General features: G+C 37.6%; 2 protein-coding genes across 2 annotated transcripts in view; one reads left to right on the top strand and one right to left on the bottom strand.

Annotated features, from left to right (window-relative positions):
- LOC137284561 (zinc finger SWIM domain-containing protein 8-like) overlaps positions 1 to 6,067 on the bottom strand; it is a 61,052-nt gene extending 54,985 nt beyond the window's left edge. Inside the window, exon 1 of the mRNA XM_067816407.1 lies at positions 5,592 to 6,067. Coding sequence (XP_067672508.1) covers positions 5,592 to 5,769 — 178 coding nt within the window. The 5' untranslated portion in view covers positions 5,770 to 6,067. The remainder of the gene's footprint in view (positions 1 to 5,591) is intronic.
- Positions 6,068 to 6,081: 14 nt separating this feature from the next.
- LOC137284562 (small ribosomal subunit protein uS11) lies at positions 6,082 to 12,588 on the top strand. Its single transcript, XM_067816408.1, has 5 exons — positions 6,082 to 6,165; positions 7,222 to 7,368; positions 8,994 to 9,155; positions 11,593 to 11,669; positions 12,475 to 12,588. The coding sequence occupies exons 2-5, from the start codon at positions 7,223 to 7,225 to the stop codon at positions 12,540 to 12,542; spliced, it is 453 nt and encodes a 150-aa protein (XP_067672509.1). The 5' UTR covers positions 6,082 to 6,165; position 7,222; the 3' UTR covers positions 12,543 to 12,588.
- Positions 12,589 to 16,705: the final 4,117 nt, after the last annotated feature.

Below are 16,705 nucleotides of genomic sequence, written 5' to 3'. Positions count from 1 at the left end.
AAGTACGGAAAATACAGATTCATGTGCCACCACAATGCCAGTCAGAATTCAGGTTTGACATCCCATAACGATAAAGGCTAAAGCTCAAGGTGTTTTAAAAAAATACTATCCTTCTGCTCAATGTATTTCTATAGCCATGAAATGTAACTATTTAAGGATTTATTCCTAATCTGACTTATGATTCCCTGGGATCTCAATCAGCAAATGATCAGTAAATACCATGTACAGTTTGGCTCTTTTATAAACCTAGTTGTTAGTGTTGATTTCAGTAAAGGTAGAAAACACTAAAACATGTCAGGTGAATGCACTGTACAAATATGAAAGATCCCCAAATGCTAACATCCATCATCCTTTCAAAAATATACCAAAGATGTCCTTGAATGAACAACATTAAAGATAATTTACGTAAAATAGATGATTTCTAAACCAATAAGATACAACAGTCTTGCTAGTCAAAGGTTTATTGCACAAGACAAAAATATTTAGCAAGTACCATATCAGTTATAAAAACTCCCACAAACACTTAGAAAACTAACTTCAAATGTCAAGGAAGGCATGGCATACTATCCTCCTTTCTTTCATTTTGTTTATGTCTTCAGTGTTTGAAATAAAAGTGAATGGTGTGGACTACAGGTTGTTTTGAAAACATTTCAAATATTTGTCATTTATCAATAGGTTTATAAAAGGGATCATTCACATCACATTCAATTTCATGCAGAACATATTTCTCATTTCGTTTCAAGCAAGCATGATTGTACTTTGTGTATAGATGGGGACTAGTAACACCAGCATGCAAAACAAAAATAACACTTTCATCAGTCAATCAGTTACAAATACACAGCCAAGAGAAAAAAATAAGAGATCACATGAAAGCACAAATGTTCCTTTTTTCCAGGTTTCTTCACGAGCCATGTGATACAGATCTTGTGAAAAACTTTGGAAAAAATAAAGGAACACTTGTGCTTTCATGTGAACCCTTAGTTTTTTTCCCTCAGTATGTAATAAATTATGAACCAAAAATCCAGACCAGCAATATGTTCAATAGCAAGGACTATTGCAACTTATGCTTAGAGTTACTTCCCTTTGGTTTGAGAAGCAACACTTCTGTTATTTTGCTTTTGTTAATCATGCAATTGACATCCCTACTTCAAACAGTGTTTCTGTTAGCACAGAATACTAGTCATATGATCATGCCTAACAATTATACAACAAATGTGAAAAGAAAGAAAGTTACTATCGAAGGCAGATCCAAGTTAGAGATGACTGATACCAATTGACATAAAAAACTAAGCTGAAACTAAGAACTGAGTGTGCTCATTATGCACATAAGTGCAACAAGCAAATATTTAACACTGACTTCAGCATGTTCAGTCCACCATTACAACTACAGGTTAGAAGCTAGAAGGCTATTTGTGGCGTATATTAATCCTATTAATAGACCCTGGGTCAGTGACTCATGAGGTAGGGCCAGGTCTAATGTTATCCTTGTTTCATTGTTAAACATCTTACACTTTCATTTGGCTACATTAGAAGTTGAAAATAATCTTTTAAACAATGCATCTGATAAATGAGGAACTTTTGCAAACATTGTTTCTCATGATGTTGACAGCTATATATTTAAAAGATTTTTATCTACCCATTTTTATAAGTTGATACCAAAGCTTTATATCAAAGGCAAAATGATCCATTAACTGTGACAGTGGCTGTGGAGTAGCCTAGTGGTTAAAGTGCCTGCTTGTCATGCAGAAGACCTGGGTTTGATCCCCCCACATGGGTACAATGTGTCAAGCCCATTTCTGGTGTCCCAACTCACCCGATGAGATATTACTAGAATACTGCTGTATGCTGTATTGCTGGTGTATGTGTGAGTTATTTATATTTGATTTGTAATATGAGAAACGAAACACAACCTCTAAACATACCTCAGTTATTATATCTATCCTCAGTAAACACCTCTGAAGCACATGGGTCTGCTTGCTCCAGATTCTGGCAGATTTTGTGACAGAAACTAATTCACTGGTACATAGCCTAAGATTGGACTTTTTTGCATGCATGCATGCATGCAAGATCAAACTTATTGACTGTTTACAAAATTTCAAGCACAATGGACATAAATGTTGGTGTAGTTCATGTAGACGTGCAACATACTTGTACCTATTTGTACCAATGTCTCTGAAGGATCATGTTTTAAAGTTGCACTTCAATCAAGGGCCGAGTTACTCACTGCAATCCTGCTGAATCCTTTACTCATCAGATGGGACATACAGACAGAACACAGTTTCACCTGTCACATGTTCCTTTCGCATGATCCAAACCAAGTGATTTCTGTCTCCATAACAAGTGGTTTTGTTTGTTAGTTTATATTTCCATCATACATTTAAGGAACCACATTGCTGAATGTCCTGGCTAACGTCAGAACATGTTAGTTGTGGCAAAGGCATTATGCATCAGCTGTTTTTAACAATGCCAATATGGTTTTCATGCTGACATAAATATGCATGGAATAGTTATCAGAACATTGCTTAGACCTATCTGGTAAAGAGGTACTATTAAAATTCACCTCCTGATCTTCATGGAAAATCAAGTTTCTTCTAATGAGTGAGTTGAAAGTTAATGTCATTTTTTCCAGCAACACATCAAACCATAAAAACTGTAACTAAAGAGCTGTAAGCCCCTTCTGAGGTGATGTCAAGTGGCAGTTAATAGCTTATTACGTATACTTCTTTTGGGATACCATTCATCATGAGCCTGCACTTAGTTGACAAACATGTTCTTTTCGTAAAATGATTTTTAATGACGAGTTTATTAAATTTAAGCATGTGTGGATCTTTTTTCATGTCATTACAAATCCTACTACCAAAGATTGATTTTTGTGGAATCATATAATGGATAGAATGTACTAATAGTTCATAAAACTGTAAAAAGTAAGCTATACAAATGGGAGTCAGTTATGAATATAAATCTTTCTGTTATTTATTTGCTATCATGCATCCAAAAGGGACTTTGATAAGCCATTACCAACTTAAGAAAGTATCTAAGACAACTAATTAAGACTATGTGTCAGTGTGCTCTTATGACTGCATAGTGGTTGATTGGGTGGTTGTATAATTGGTTGATTGGGCACCTGAATGAGTGGTTATGTGAGTGGTTGAGTGAGTTTAGCTTTGTGTCACACTCAGAAATACTCCAGATATATATTGGCGGTCTGTAAGTAATCGAGTCCAGATCAGACAATCCAGATATCAACAGCATGAGCATCAATTGGGAACTGATGACATGTCAAACAAGTCAGCGAGTCTGACTACCCGATCCCGTTAGTGTCCTCTTACAACAAGCATAGTCACTCCTTTATGGCAGGCATGGGTTTCAGAAGGCCTATTCTACACCAAACCTTCCCAGGTCGTTTGTTCGTTCATTTGTGAGTTAGTGGTTTAGCACCACTGTATATATTTTCAGTAATACCATGTCATGTCAGCAACTATGGGAGAAGAGTCTGGGGTGATGCTGGTCTAAGATGTTCATCACTAGGGTAAAATCAATGAACATAGATGCTGAAAAACCTAGAAACTAAACTGAGGCAAACCAGGATTCTAACCTGTATTCACAGGTTTCTACTGAGCACCTTAAACAATCAGGCCATTTATACCCTCTATGATGCTGATAAAACCGCTGACACATTGTTAATGTACTAAGGCAACAAACTCTGTGCTTTATTACCTTATATAGGACAAGTGAAAAGAGGCGATGAAGCAAAGGGATCCATCATCGATTTGTCATGTGATGTGTTAACAAGTTTGAACATTAGATTAATTTAGATTGAGCACATGCATCCAAATTTTCACGAAGACAACAAATTCAAAAATTCACATTTTGAAGTTCACAGAAATTTTTAAACACTGATCATGCCCGAGAGGTTTGCAAATTTCATAGAATACTAGTCACTGTGATGCATGAAGCATGGGGTGAATATTAATGACTATTGAAATTTCAGCTACTTCCAACATAGGAGGTGGTGGTCAAGAATTGAGTGATTCCTGCTAACATTAATCAATGGGAAAGGCAATGGTTCTAACAGCTTTAAGTAACAGGACCCAGGTGTCAGTGACCCCCCAACTAATGACTCTCAACAATACCATAGACTTGATATATACAAAGAGGATAATAGCACACTGGGAAGGGGATAAGGGACATTGAGTAAGACCAGGGTTACACAAGATGAAGTAACGACCCAGCATTCTTACCTTCACGTGTATGTAACATTATGACAAATGATGTAACACCATAATAAACATCCACATACTAATTAAGTAATTGGACCAGGAAAACAATATTTTTATCAGTGCCCTGAGATCAATCATTAAGAAACAATGAAAACAGTACATGGTCTTATACAACTGTTATATGAGAGGGAAAACAGGATTGAGTTTTAGCATGTTGGATTTGAGAAACACTTCATTGATTCTCTTTGTTATTTAAAACCTTTGTCCACTTCAGCTGCTATTCTGTCATGACCTCTGTGACCCCAGTGCAAGTTCACTTCAACATCATGTGGTTTCAATAGGCCTCAGCAAACTGCCCTACTTTGCTCTCTCACAACTGACACTTTACCAACCCTTGCTCAAATGCAAATACAGCCCATTGTTTTCGGAATATATGGTTCAGGAAAGACTGAGCATGTCTATTTTTATACTACTGGTGGTTTCATTTGCTTTACTACCATGACTATTTTTGTTTATAAACGTCCACACACACGTATTCTTTGACTGCATTAAGAAACTTAAAGTTTAAGACTGAAATGAATACACTTTCCAAAAATCTCTGACCATGCCGTTTGAGTTACATTAAGATCCTGTGTTTCTGATGGGCTAATGCCATGATTCAGCATATCATGCTGCATATGTGTAACAAGTATACCCATTATAAAGATTATATGTTACATCTGGGTCAAGACATATCTACCATAACCAAACTTGATGATTTGTAAGAATACTCGCTATACAATCATGATGAGTAACAAAAGAAGTTAACATTTCATAAAGAAGCAATGATCCTTTTCCACAATTCGAACAGCAACAAGTAGACATCTAGAACTACAAGCCATCATATCTTTTTTATGTAATGTTCATTGCAGTTACTCCATATGCTACATATCATGGAACAGTTGTAGGTTATCATTTTTACAAATATTTGAAAATTACCAGGTAAAGAGGTGATGACAATCCTGTCATAATAAGGTGTGTTTTGTCTGTTCAACCCAACCATATTGCATACTTACATAAATACTTATGATTCCCTGGAAGTGAACATATTTCATCGCATCCACAATCATTATTTACCCAATAAAACTGCAAAAACATGTTATTTCGGCTTAAAACAGTCAATATGTTCTTTGTGAAGACAGCCTGCTTTATGATTAGGCTTCTACAACAGGCTTACACTAGGTGACAGCTAGGCTTATCATGCAAATTTCCTTCTCATTTGCAAACCTCTGGGGACTACTGTAGGATTTTATTTTCGACATATATAATATCATACCATGTATTTTCATGTAAATCTACTGGTAGAAGATGAAATCAACATTATTTACTCACCCTGTGCACGAATGCTAGGAACCGTCTGCCCTCCATTTTGCCTTTTCCAACCTCGCCAATTATTGCACAGGCTTTCTGGCTCGCTTAGCCAGGAACAGAGGGAATCCTCCTCAAAACGGTCGCTATCTTCAAATGAGAACCTATCTCCTTCATATTCCCAGTCAAACATCAAGTCCATGATGTTTCAGAGTGACGGGGAAAATGAAAACAAGGTTTTTGTTCTGTCGACTACTCCCGGCTGAACCTAAGACGGTCGACAGAAAAGGTTACCCCGACAAAACTATCGGGGATTTTTAGATACAGCGATCAACAAGGCAAATTCCACCCATATGTAAAGTTGAAAGGTATATCTAACAGGAGATATTATTATTACTGTGGGTAGGCCGCAGTATAATATGGAAAGAAGGTCAAATCCGGAGGTTTTTTAGATGACTGGTCATGTTGAAGTGTACAACAATAACAAACGACATCGGTAGGGTTCGGCCTTTTCCGGTATTTGACGAATCAGAATCTCGTTTTAGTTCGGGCACCTGTGAGAGTTGGTCTCTTCCGCGAGATTTCAGCTACTCGCAAGGTGAAAACCAAAATACGGGGAGAAATCCAAAACATATCGACTCCATCATATGACATATTTTTACTTAAGAATGGCTGTCTGATAAATGAGATGTCGATTGTCATATTGATTGCCAAATGTTTCCGTGCTGATGGTTAAAACCAAATATTTAGCTTATTGAATGTAGCGAAGTCACGATGTGCGATAACAGTGGAACTGAACCCTAATTTCGTTAGTCAAAGTTTTGAGGATTGTTTTGATAATTTATCTCTGAACTTGTTACTTTGGGACGTTAGCTTCTGATATATGTCATTTTCAGTGATCCATTGATTATTTTGCCAATTGTAATATATTCATTTGCTTTCTAAGTAAACAGCCGGTTTTAGAAGTGTAGCTGCAGCTTACGAATTGACAGAGTGGAGTGTGTATTTGGAGTTACTCTCATATTTTCTATCAGTTACATGCTCTAGCAAGGTTGATCTTGAAAAGTTGTTGCATCAAATATCTCTCACAGACCTGAAAACGCGTGAAGATCAGGAATATAATTGATCTTCAACTCATGCTTGCTTTAAGGGCTGACTAAGGAGATACTCAGATAGGGCTGTTGATCATAGGATTGTCTAGTCCTGATTTGATTATTTACAGACTGCACCATATAGTTGAAATATTGCTGAGTGCTGCATATAACTAAATTCTCTCCCACAGTCCTTAAAACAGCTAAGATTGGGTTGGCTACTCTGACCCTGATTGCCATTCTTATGAACACTGTCCCACAATGTTGGGCCAACTGCTGATCAACTCAGTGCAATAAACATAACTGATTATTTGGCTAAATATGCTAAACTCAGCCTCCCAGTAACATTCCAATTATAGGTAAAGAAAAGGACCAGTTGACTGAGATGTCCAAGATGGGGAAATTAGTAGAATCTTATTACAGTGATCAGAATATTTTATTTGCTAAAAAGTAATCCATTGTGAAATATTCTATAAATAATCTATTGTCCCACGTGACTGTAATTTCTATTTGTGCTCTTATTAGAACTTCCAATAACAAAAATTAATTTACATTAATTTCAGCATGGCTCCACGTAAAGGAAAGACTCAACAGCAGGAGCAAGTTGTACTTGGTCCCCAAGCTAAAGAAGGAGAAAATGTGTTTGGAGTAGCACACATCTATGCTAGCTTCAACGACACATTTGTCCATGTTACTGACCTGTCTGGAAAGTGAGTATAGAAGCACCACTAGTGTTGAGAATTGGTCGAAATCTCACATTTGATGATTACTTTATTACCAATGAGCATCTTTTGAAAAAAAAAAAATTGGTTATGTCATTTTTCTGATTTTCCTATCAATGTGTGACATGCTACACCTTGCTACTTTAAAGTGATGACTAATATATCGTGAACATACACGTCCTGGAGTCTTTAAGAAATATTCAGTAATGACTTTCATTTAGTGAAGTGAGTTTTCTCAGAAATAAACATGTTTTCAGCCTTGACAAAGTCGAAGATATGCTCCATTTTCAAGTGTTTCAAAGCCTAGTTCCAAAATCATTTGTTTTCTGTTATGAGAAAATGTGATCGATTGCTGGGGTGTTAGGTCACTGCAACCATTCTTTGATTATTTCGAGTGATCACAACTTCACAAAGTACCACTTGATAAAGTCAACCATTATAAGTTGTAGATGTTGACTGGTGTAGCAGATACAGTATTTATCTGTGGAAGGTTGGTAGTTTAAGACATGGTGTTTTAAGAAAACCCCACCAAAATATTGTACTTAAAATGTACATTGTCCTGCACACTGTAAATATTTAAACCAAAGATATTGGTTAGCTAGGAGTCTGTATCCTGCATATTAGTGAGAAGTCTCTGAGTAGAACTCACACTTGTAGATGCTGTCTTCATAATTTTTCGAGCGATGCTGGAGGCATTGACTGAAGCCTGTAACGTATTGACTCAGGACTGTCAATCCAGTGATGGATATTCTGATCAACTATCCTTGCCATTGTGGGGAAATTTCACAACTTGATCCATTCTATAACCTCTTAAAACCTCTTGAAATTCGAAGCTGGAATCACCAAAGATTTCATATATCCACACATTTACATCCCTGGTTAAGCAAAAAAAATGGGAACATTATACAGAAATCCATTTCAGCCAATGGTGAACATACTGCATCATTCTGCTGACAAGCAATGTTTTAGAAAAAATTACAACAGGGAATCCTGTGCTTCAAATTAAAATATTGTAATTCGCAACATTAACATATTACTAGCAGCGTAAAGTTAACTGAAGCTCCATGGCCCAGTAAAGTTACTACATCCCTTACTAGGATTTCCTGTTTGTAGTGGGTCGTAGGCCTGAGATTCACTGTGTAGCACTATGCACGCTTTATTAGACCTTGTGATCCGTGAAGGTCCCGTGGTATAATAGGCCTGCAGCAATCCATGCTTGCCATAAAAGGAGACCATGCTTGTCGTAAGAGGCGACTAATGGGATCAGTCTCGCTGACTTGGTTGACACATGTCATCGGCTCCAATTGCGCAGATCGATGCTCATGTTGTTGATCACTGAATTGTCTGGTCCAGACTCGATTATTTACAGACCGCCGCCATATAACTGGAATATTGCTGAGAATGGTGTAAAACTTGCTCATTATTAGACCTTTTTTAACTACAGTCCTGGGGACCAAGTAATGAATTTGACTTGTCAATGGATTTGAGACATAGGTGTGTCTATGATGGTAGAAACAAAATGGTCAGGATCGAGGTACTTGGAGTAATATTTGAGATGCTGGCATTCGACTCGTCAGACTGTATGATGAATATATTTATCCCCTGCGTTGCAGAGAAACAATCACACGTGTGACAGGAGGAATGAAGGTGAAGGCTGACAGAGACGAGGCCTCCCCATATGCTGCTATGCTGGCTGCACAGGATGTTGCTGAGAAGTGCAAGAATCTCGGTATCACTGCTTTGCACATCAAATTGAGGGCCACAGGAGGAAATAGGTATGGTGTTCACTGGTTGATGCTAATGTTTGTTAATCTTCTGTCATTTTGTGAATGCACCTTCCTTTAGTTGTAAAATGATGGATATGTTGCCCAGCAATGTGTCTAATGTTATCTGGATATGGCAAGGGCTGGTTGGCTTGAATTTATCTTTTTGACTGAAACTAGTGAGGTATCCATGGTATAATATGTTGGAAGTGGAAATAAATTAGTGTGTGATGGTGTTGTATTACAAAGTTCACTTTTTAAATGCCCATTTTGAATAAAACATAGCTTCATTATAAATGATACAGTACATTAAAAAATAATAATAACTTTAATACTGAAACTACTGACTATATCACTATGAAAAGCATCAGGTAGGAAGTGTTTCAAAAGCAAAACTAGGACGAGTGTCGCAGATGATTGTTGGTGTCAAGCTGAGGATAGAGATATGGTAATCCTTTAGGGGAAATAAACTGGGAACTAAATGGCGTGTTATAACGATTCACAAATAATATCCACTCATGTTGATCTCTGGGTGGTCATGCTACCTTTATATATTAAGACTTTTAAAACGATGGCTGATTAAAGCTTTTCTATGGATATCACACACTTTTACTTATCAAACATAAGATTTATGAATGAAAGACATGTAAGATGTTAATAGATGGGACATATTCAACTCGCATAAATCGTATATCATTGAGATGACCGACTCTTGTTGTCTGGAAGCAGCACATGCGTTTCATGCCAGGTGATTCAGCAGGTCCATTGTCATACCTGTCTGAGTAATAGTGGTTTGAATTAGTTCAAAATCACACAAATTGTTTCATTACCAACGGACAATCATCAAAAAAGAATTGATTGGCGTCATTTTTTTTATATTCCAATTTAGGTTGTTATTGCAGATATGTATAACATGATGCATTGTGCTGCTTCAAAGTGATGATTAATATTAATACTAATATATCATGAACTTACACTTCCTGGAGTCTTCAAGAAATATTCAGTGATGGCTTTTCAGTTAAAGTGAGTTTTCTAAGAATTGAGTTTTCAGGCCCTGACAACTTCAAAGATATGTTCCATTGTCAAGTGTTTCAAATATTAAAACAGTAGTTCAACTTAGTTTGTGTTTAACTGTTAGAAAATGTGTTTGATAGTTTCGTTGTTTGGTCACTGCAACCAATCTTTGATCATTTCAATTAATTGGGCCACCATTACTTAAATGACCATATTGCCATCTATAGTTTGATCTATTGTTTTCAGCAGCTATTCGTAACCATTCTTGGTTTTAACCAATTTTACGAGTAAATATGCTTTTCTTGAAATCCTATTACACTTAAGACTGAATGCCCAGTTAGGCAGATGAAGCTTAATTCGACATATGCTGTCTTGAGAAAGCAAATGTAATTATCACATTACTATACAGTCGTATTTAATCAGTACTTTGATGCTTGGAACATAAAATATCTGAAAGTATTGATATGTGCAAGGTAACTGATCATGCAGCAAATTATCCTGCAGTACTGAAGATTAAGACCTATCAACATTTTAGTTTAGATTTTGGCAAATTTTCAATGACATACCAAGGGAGGTAACTTTAAAACATTTGGGTTGTGTCCCTTTCACTTTACATTTCAATCTGTTTACTTTGCGAGGAAAAATAGTAACCATCTTTTTGTCAGTTTCGTTTAATACTATACATACATTTTGGGGAGTATTGGTATATTTGTGTCAAATAGCAATGAATAATGACGACATAATCAAATGAGACAGGTCAGGAAAATGGTAATGTGGAACAGCTGTGTAGACAGGCAATTGTTGTTGGACAACATATATAAATAGAAGGTACGTTGTACAGTGTTATATGATTTTCAGTTTTTAAAAATTGTAGGTACATTGATTGGAACAAGTAAATATAATCATTGAGTAAGAGTAAGTATATCAAAATATATACAAAAGGAAAACAATAGCAGTGTATTGTCTTTTGTGGTAAGATTACAACAAGTCAGTTGCCACTGTGTGACCCATGAAGGTCCCGGGGTAGAATAGGCCTTCAGCAACCCATGCTTGCCATAAAAGGTGACTGTGCTTGTCGTAAGAGGCGACTAACAGGCTTGGGTAGTCAGGCTTGCTGATGTGGTTCACTCGTCATCGGTTCCTAATTGTGCAGATCAGTGCTAATGCTGTTAATCACTGAATTGTCTGGTCCAGACTTGATTATTTACAGATCGCCGCCATGTAGCTGGAATATTGCTGAGTGCAGCGTAAAACTAAACTCACTCACTCACTCAGCTAGTTGCCACTGTGATTTGTGCATTATGAGTTGTGAATTTGCTTTTCTACAAGGCATTTCATTTAGGAGGGACACAATGTCTGTTAGTTTGATGGGTTTTGATTTAGTTTTAGGGTTGATAAATATCACAATGCAACAAACTTTGTTCTTGTTTTCCAGGACCAAGACTCCTGGCCCTGGAGCGCAGTCTGCTCTCCGAGCTCTGGCTCGTTCCGGTATGAAGATTGGAAGAATTGGTAAATAATTAACAATCAGTGGCAATGACTTTCTGGAAATAAACTTACTGTAGTTGTGTCAAAGCTGAATTTGTCCACCTTATCCAGACATGTCAAGAATTGACCAGACTTTCATTGAACGATTAAATCCTTTTACACTATTGATTTTCTGGTGGTGATGGGATGCCCTAGTGGTTAAAATGTTCTCATGTGAAGCTGAAAACTTGGGTTTCATTTCCTCGCCTGGGCACCATGCGTGAAGCAGATTTCTGGTGTGCTCTGCTAGGATATTGCTTGCCTATTGCTAAAAGAAGCATGAAGTCTGACACCAGCATTTTTCCTTTTAAATCTTTAGTATATGTCAGGAAAATGTGGATTATCATATACATGACTGGATGTAACACATTTATTAAGATCACTTGGTCTAAAAGAGGGCATGGATGGTCCAGTCATCAATGATGTAAGTTTATGTGTATAGAAGACAGATTTGCTGTGGCCTCAAGTATTAGTTCGACATGTGAAGATCATGACACATGAAAAATACCAGCGCCTTGAACATGCACTAGTACATGGATATGTGCACTATGTAAATATCCTATGTCTATCTATCTAAAGCGGTCTGAGGTCGCTATCATTTCAGGTATTTCTCCAAATTCAGCTTAAAACTGGAGTACTATAAAACAGGGTGTTACACCTAGTTCATCTTCACTTAATTAGTGTTGATGTTGTGGGGAACTTCACGAGCATGGTGCTTAATACATAAACAGTATGGCAAGTTCTTGAATGAACTATCAGCCTCTTAACATTGACATACTTTATTTTTCAGAGGATGTTACTCCCATCCCCTCCGACAGCACCAGAAGAAAGGGAGGTCGCCGTGGTCGTCGTTTGTAAATTGTACTTGGTCAGGTACATGTAATAAACATGTGCTCAGCAATAATGCGTTTGTTGTAATTTTGCTCTCTTGTTAGAAGGTGACTAGAGTACAGACAGTGCCACTTGTATAGAATTACAGTGGTACTGGGTTTGTCTAGCGGTTAAAGTGTTTGTTGCGTCAATGACTTGAGTGATGAAGCTGATGATCCCCCACATGCTTACAGTGTGTGAAGCCCATTTCTCACACTATTAGAAGGCGACTTAGTGCAAACGTCACTTGTACAGAATTACAAAATGCATCAACATTTATTATCAATGATGTGTGAAAACAATCCATTCTTGGGATTACTTAGTTTCGAAGGTGCCTAGTGGTTCTTTTAAAGACAAAAAATAAATTTGCTTGCACTACAGTCAGACCTTGGTTTTTTATTGAATTGTTCGGATATACGAATCCTTTGGATGTCTGAATCAGGACCTAGGTGGTCGGCTACATGTGTACAGCATAACATAACATAAATTACATTGGTTTGAAAAAGTCTTTGATGACTGTTGGCGGGCAGCAGAGTTATTATTTGCTGCTTGAAACTTTAATAACGGTTCCAGATTTGTGATGTTGCCGGCATTTTCGAAGTGATAAATCAGATCTTCGATGTGAGATCTCACCTGGTGTGAATTCAATGTTTGCCATATGATTCCTGCATCCAATGGGTTGGATGTGTGCTGTTTGTTCGGTGGCAAGAAATGGACAGAAACATTAGTCAGTGTAAGATTTTTGCACTTGTGACTTCCTGCATTGTCAAAAAGCAATATCACCTGCCTTCCACGCGATCTCATCTGTCAGTCAAAAAACAGCAGCCAATCCCGAAAGGGATCTGCTGTCATCTGCATAAGGACTGACACAACCAGTGGTCATTATTTATGCTAACCAATCAACGATTCGACTCGGGGTCAACTCAGTGTCAAACTTTAATTGTTTCTTCTCTAATTAACCTACACGCTCGGTGATAAGTACATGTCTTCAATAAACAATAAATTAAGTACCTAGACACACAATGAATTGGCAAGCGGCAGACATGATAGACTTCGTGTTTTGATATCTTGCCGACAACAAAGGTAAAAGTAGTGATCACTGTTAATAAGCTGTGAACATCTGACAACTTGCCGATGTCAGCTTTGGTGTTAGGATATACGAGGCAAATTTGTACACATTTTGATGTTACATTAGCAAAATTGACCGTTCAGATACGGAAACCAAACATTCAGATATACGAGGTAATTGTCAGTAGAAAAAGTCATTTTTTGCGAAGAATGTTCGGAAACCGAGGTGTTCGGATATACGAGGTCTGACTGTATATGTTGAATGTTATTCACATGGATACAATCCTGGGTGCTGTTGTACAAAACAATTTTGGCGCTAAGATGACAAACTCCCATACATTAACAGAGACTTAAGGTAGTCTTGGTGCTGAGGTTGTTAACATCCATACCGTAATGTATGTAGCATGGTGAGGTAGTGTGGTTGAATATTAGCACCATATGAGCAGACATTACTACTACTTCCTGCAGCCAGATTATCGCAAGCAGGTATCTTGAATCTTTGCCAGGAGAACTGGAGAGGACAGTGTGGTTTTGTCTCGCACATCACAGACACTGCTAAAGTCACATGTCACATGGAGTGGCCGGTCACTGACTTTGTAGACCACACATGGTCCATCAAACTTAACCTGGATAGATTTAACTGTCCCATCAATGTCTGCCAGGTTAATATTTCATATGAAGTGGCACATCAGTCTGTACCAGGATCAGGGAAATGAGGCTCACAGGGCCATGAACTAATCACAGCTCCACAGACTGGATGGAAGTGCTAATACTGAAAGACTGAGGTGACTGCCTACACTTCATCATAGAATGTAACTGGTTCTTATAAGAGGCACCTATCCTGGGTGGTTGGGAGTAGTCATGACTTTTGTGGTAATGGATGTCATTGTAGATATATATCAATGTTTGACTGTCTGACTGCCATCAAATTCCTCATTGGCACCCAACAATTAAACTAACAAACATGGTAGACAGAAGGGACAAATTGTCTTGAGGCACTGCAATCCATTGTGTAGAGTTATGGCCTATTGTACACTTTGTCTGTACTCCAACACAAAAGTAGAGCAAGTCAAGTATAAAGGATATACGTGTACGTAATTTTCAATATTAAATACAAGAAATACAAACAGGGTCATATAAAGAACAAACTGAGTGAAGACATTTCATTAGCTACCATGACTGATGACCTCAAGTTTTCGAAAAGTAAAGCGGTTGACAAGAATGGATATTGCTAGTGTCGACGGGTAATGTGCCGATCTTGTTGCGGGGTGGTGACCCCACAACGACCATGCCAGGTAAGGTCATCTGAGGTCTGAGTAGCATTGTATCGATGCTGGAGACTGTATATTGTGGTTATGTTTACGTTGATATGTAGGACAACATTTCTGCCAGACACTCCAGCTTTCAAACATCCCATAGCCAGTTCCTTTCTATTTGAGTTGAACATGGCATTGTTGAACAAGGAGTGATAGACATTAGTGGGTATAAGACTGCACAAAATTAGTGGTCTATCTTGATTCTTACTGTTGAGATGTTTGGAGGGGGGGTCCTTCTAAATCGCAACAAAAATAATTGATAACATCATCAGGCTTCACCATATGCCAGAAACTCTATCAATTTAGGGTTCCGAGTGTGTTTCTGTTTCAATAAAAAAACTTTCATTTCTTGTGTGTGTGACTACAGACATGCTGACTGTGGCCTTCCTCTTGTGCAGGTGAACCACCAAGATAAGACTGACATTCAAGGAGAACGAGAACAAAAATCATGTAGAATCTGATGCTTTATTGTACAGAAGCCCATTCCTAATCTGACAGTCTAAATTCAAACATGTACATACACTGGTCTAGAATACACACACACTGGACGCTTGCACAAACTTTCACAAACACCTCTTGATGCTTACATAGTGCACCAGCTGACTTCTGAAGCACCTTTGTTTTGAAATAAACAATACTTTTTCCCTGTGGAAAAATTTGATATCCACAATAGTTTGTTCAAATGCTTTCAGACAGGAGTATTTTTACTATGTCTAACCTGTTCTGTCTGAAACGCTTGGGTCTGACTAAAACACTTCAGAAAAACAAACACCCTCCATTGTGACTGGCAAAATTCTGCACTTCCAATAATCATATCAAGTATAAATATTCACACCAATTGTTTTGTTCTTTGAGTGAATTGGTTACAGACTGCACCAAGTAGAAAAGTTCAGAAAATCAGGTTGATGGTACAGATGCTCTGTTTAGGTCTCAACTTCTTGCCATGGTACAATTGTTGATGATCTCTGTTCTCTCTCATGCTCGATATCTCCAGGGTATATTTTCCGATAAGTCTCCACTGTACCATGGACGCATCTACGTGTTGGCCTGATAATTTTATTACCTCCCTTTGCTGGCTCCGCATTCTCACAGTAACCAATCAGCTAGTCCGCCGTTATAACCGTGCTTGCCAATGTCAACATAGGTAGCGGTCGAAACTGCGAAGGTTTGCCCCCATTTTTGTATGATGGTGGGAATAATACAAATAAATCGACAGGTCTGAAACTTTAAAACAACAACTCCTTCTACCTTTCAGAGGACCTCTGCATGGTTTATGTTGTAAAGTTTAATCGGTTAGATAATTAAAAAGGGAAAGTGAGTTGTGATTGGTTTGTTCAACTTCCCAGTGTAGACACTTGATTGGATAAAAAGCCAACCAAGGGAGGTAATAAATTTATCGGGCTGAGCCGTAGATGTGTCCAGATGTGGAGACTTATCGGAATGTATATCCTGAAGATATCGAGGATGGTTCTGACCAGGCTGCTTCTTACTGGAGCTAAGCAACTTCAGGAAAACTTGTTTATTGCTGGTGATGGAATATTGCCTAGTTTGTTATATTAAATGCTTTATCCTGAAGAACACAGGAGTAAGTAGTGAGTGTTAAAGATCAAAACAATATTTAAGAAGTGTTTGAATCAAATCATCTTTTTGACTGTTTAGGCCATGTTGGAAACAAACTACAAATATTTCTATTCAACATCATCCTTAGATTGAAATATATTCATGAAATATTTCACACTATGGGTAATGAAGAGCAAAAGAATTAAA

The sequence above is a fragment of the Haliotis asinina genome, chromosome 5 (assembly GCF_037392515.1).
Source record: "Haliotis asinina isolate JCU_RB_2024 chromosome 5, JCU_Hal_asi_v2, whole genome shotgun sequence".
NCBI lineage: Eukaryota > Metazoa > Mollusca > Gastropoda > Lepetellida > Haliotidae > Haliotis > Haliotis asinina.
This window is presented reverse-complemented; position numbering and strand designations above follow the sequence as displayed.

Coding starts and splice junctions, on each gene's coding strand:
- LOC137284562 (XM_067816408.1), top strand. CDS start 7,223: ATGGCTCCACGTAAAGGAAAGACTCAACAGCAGGAGCAAGTTGTACTT. Junction 9,156..11,592: donor AGGGCCACAGGAGGAAATAG/GTATGGTGTTCA, acceptor CTTGTTTTCCAG/GACCAAGACTCCTGGCCCTG. Junction 11,670..12,474: donor TATGAAGATTGGAAGAATTG/GTAAATAATTAA, acceptor TTTATTTTTCAG/AGGATGTTACTCCCATCCCC.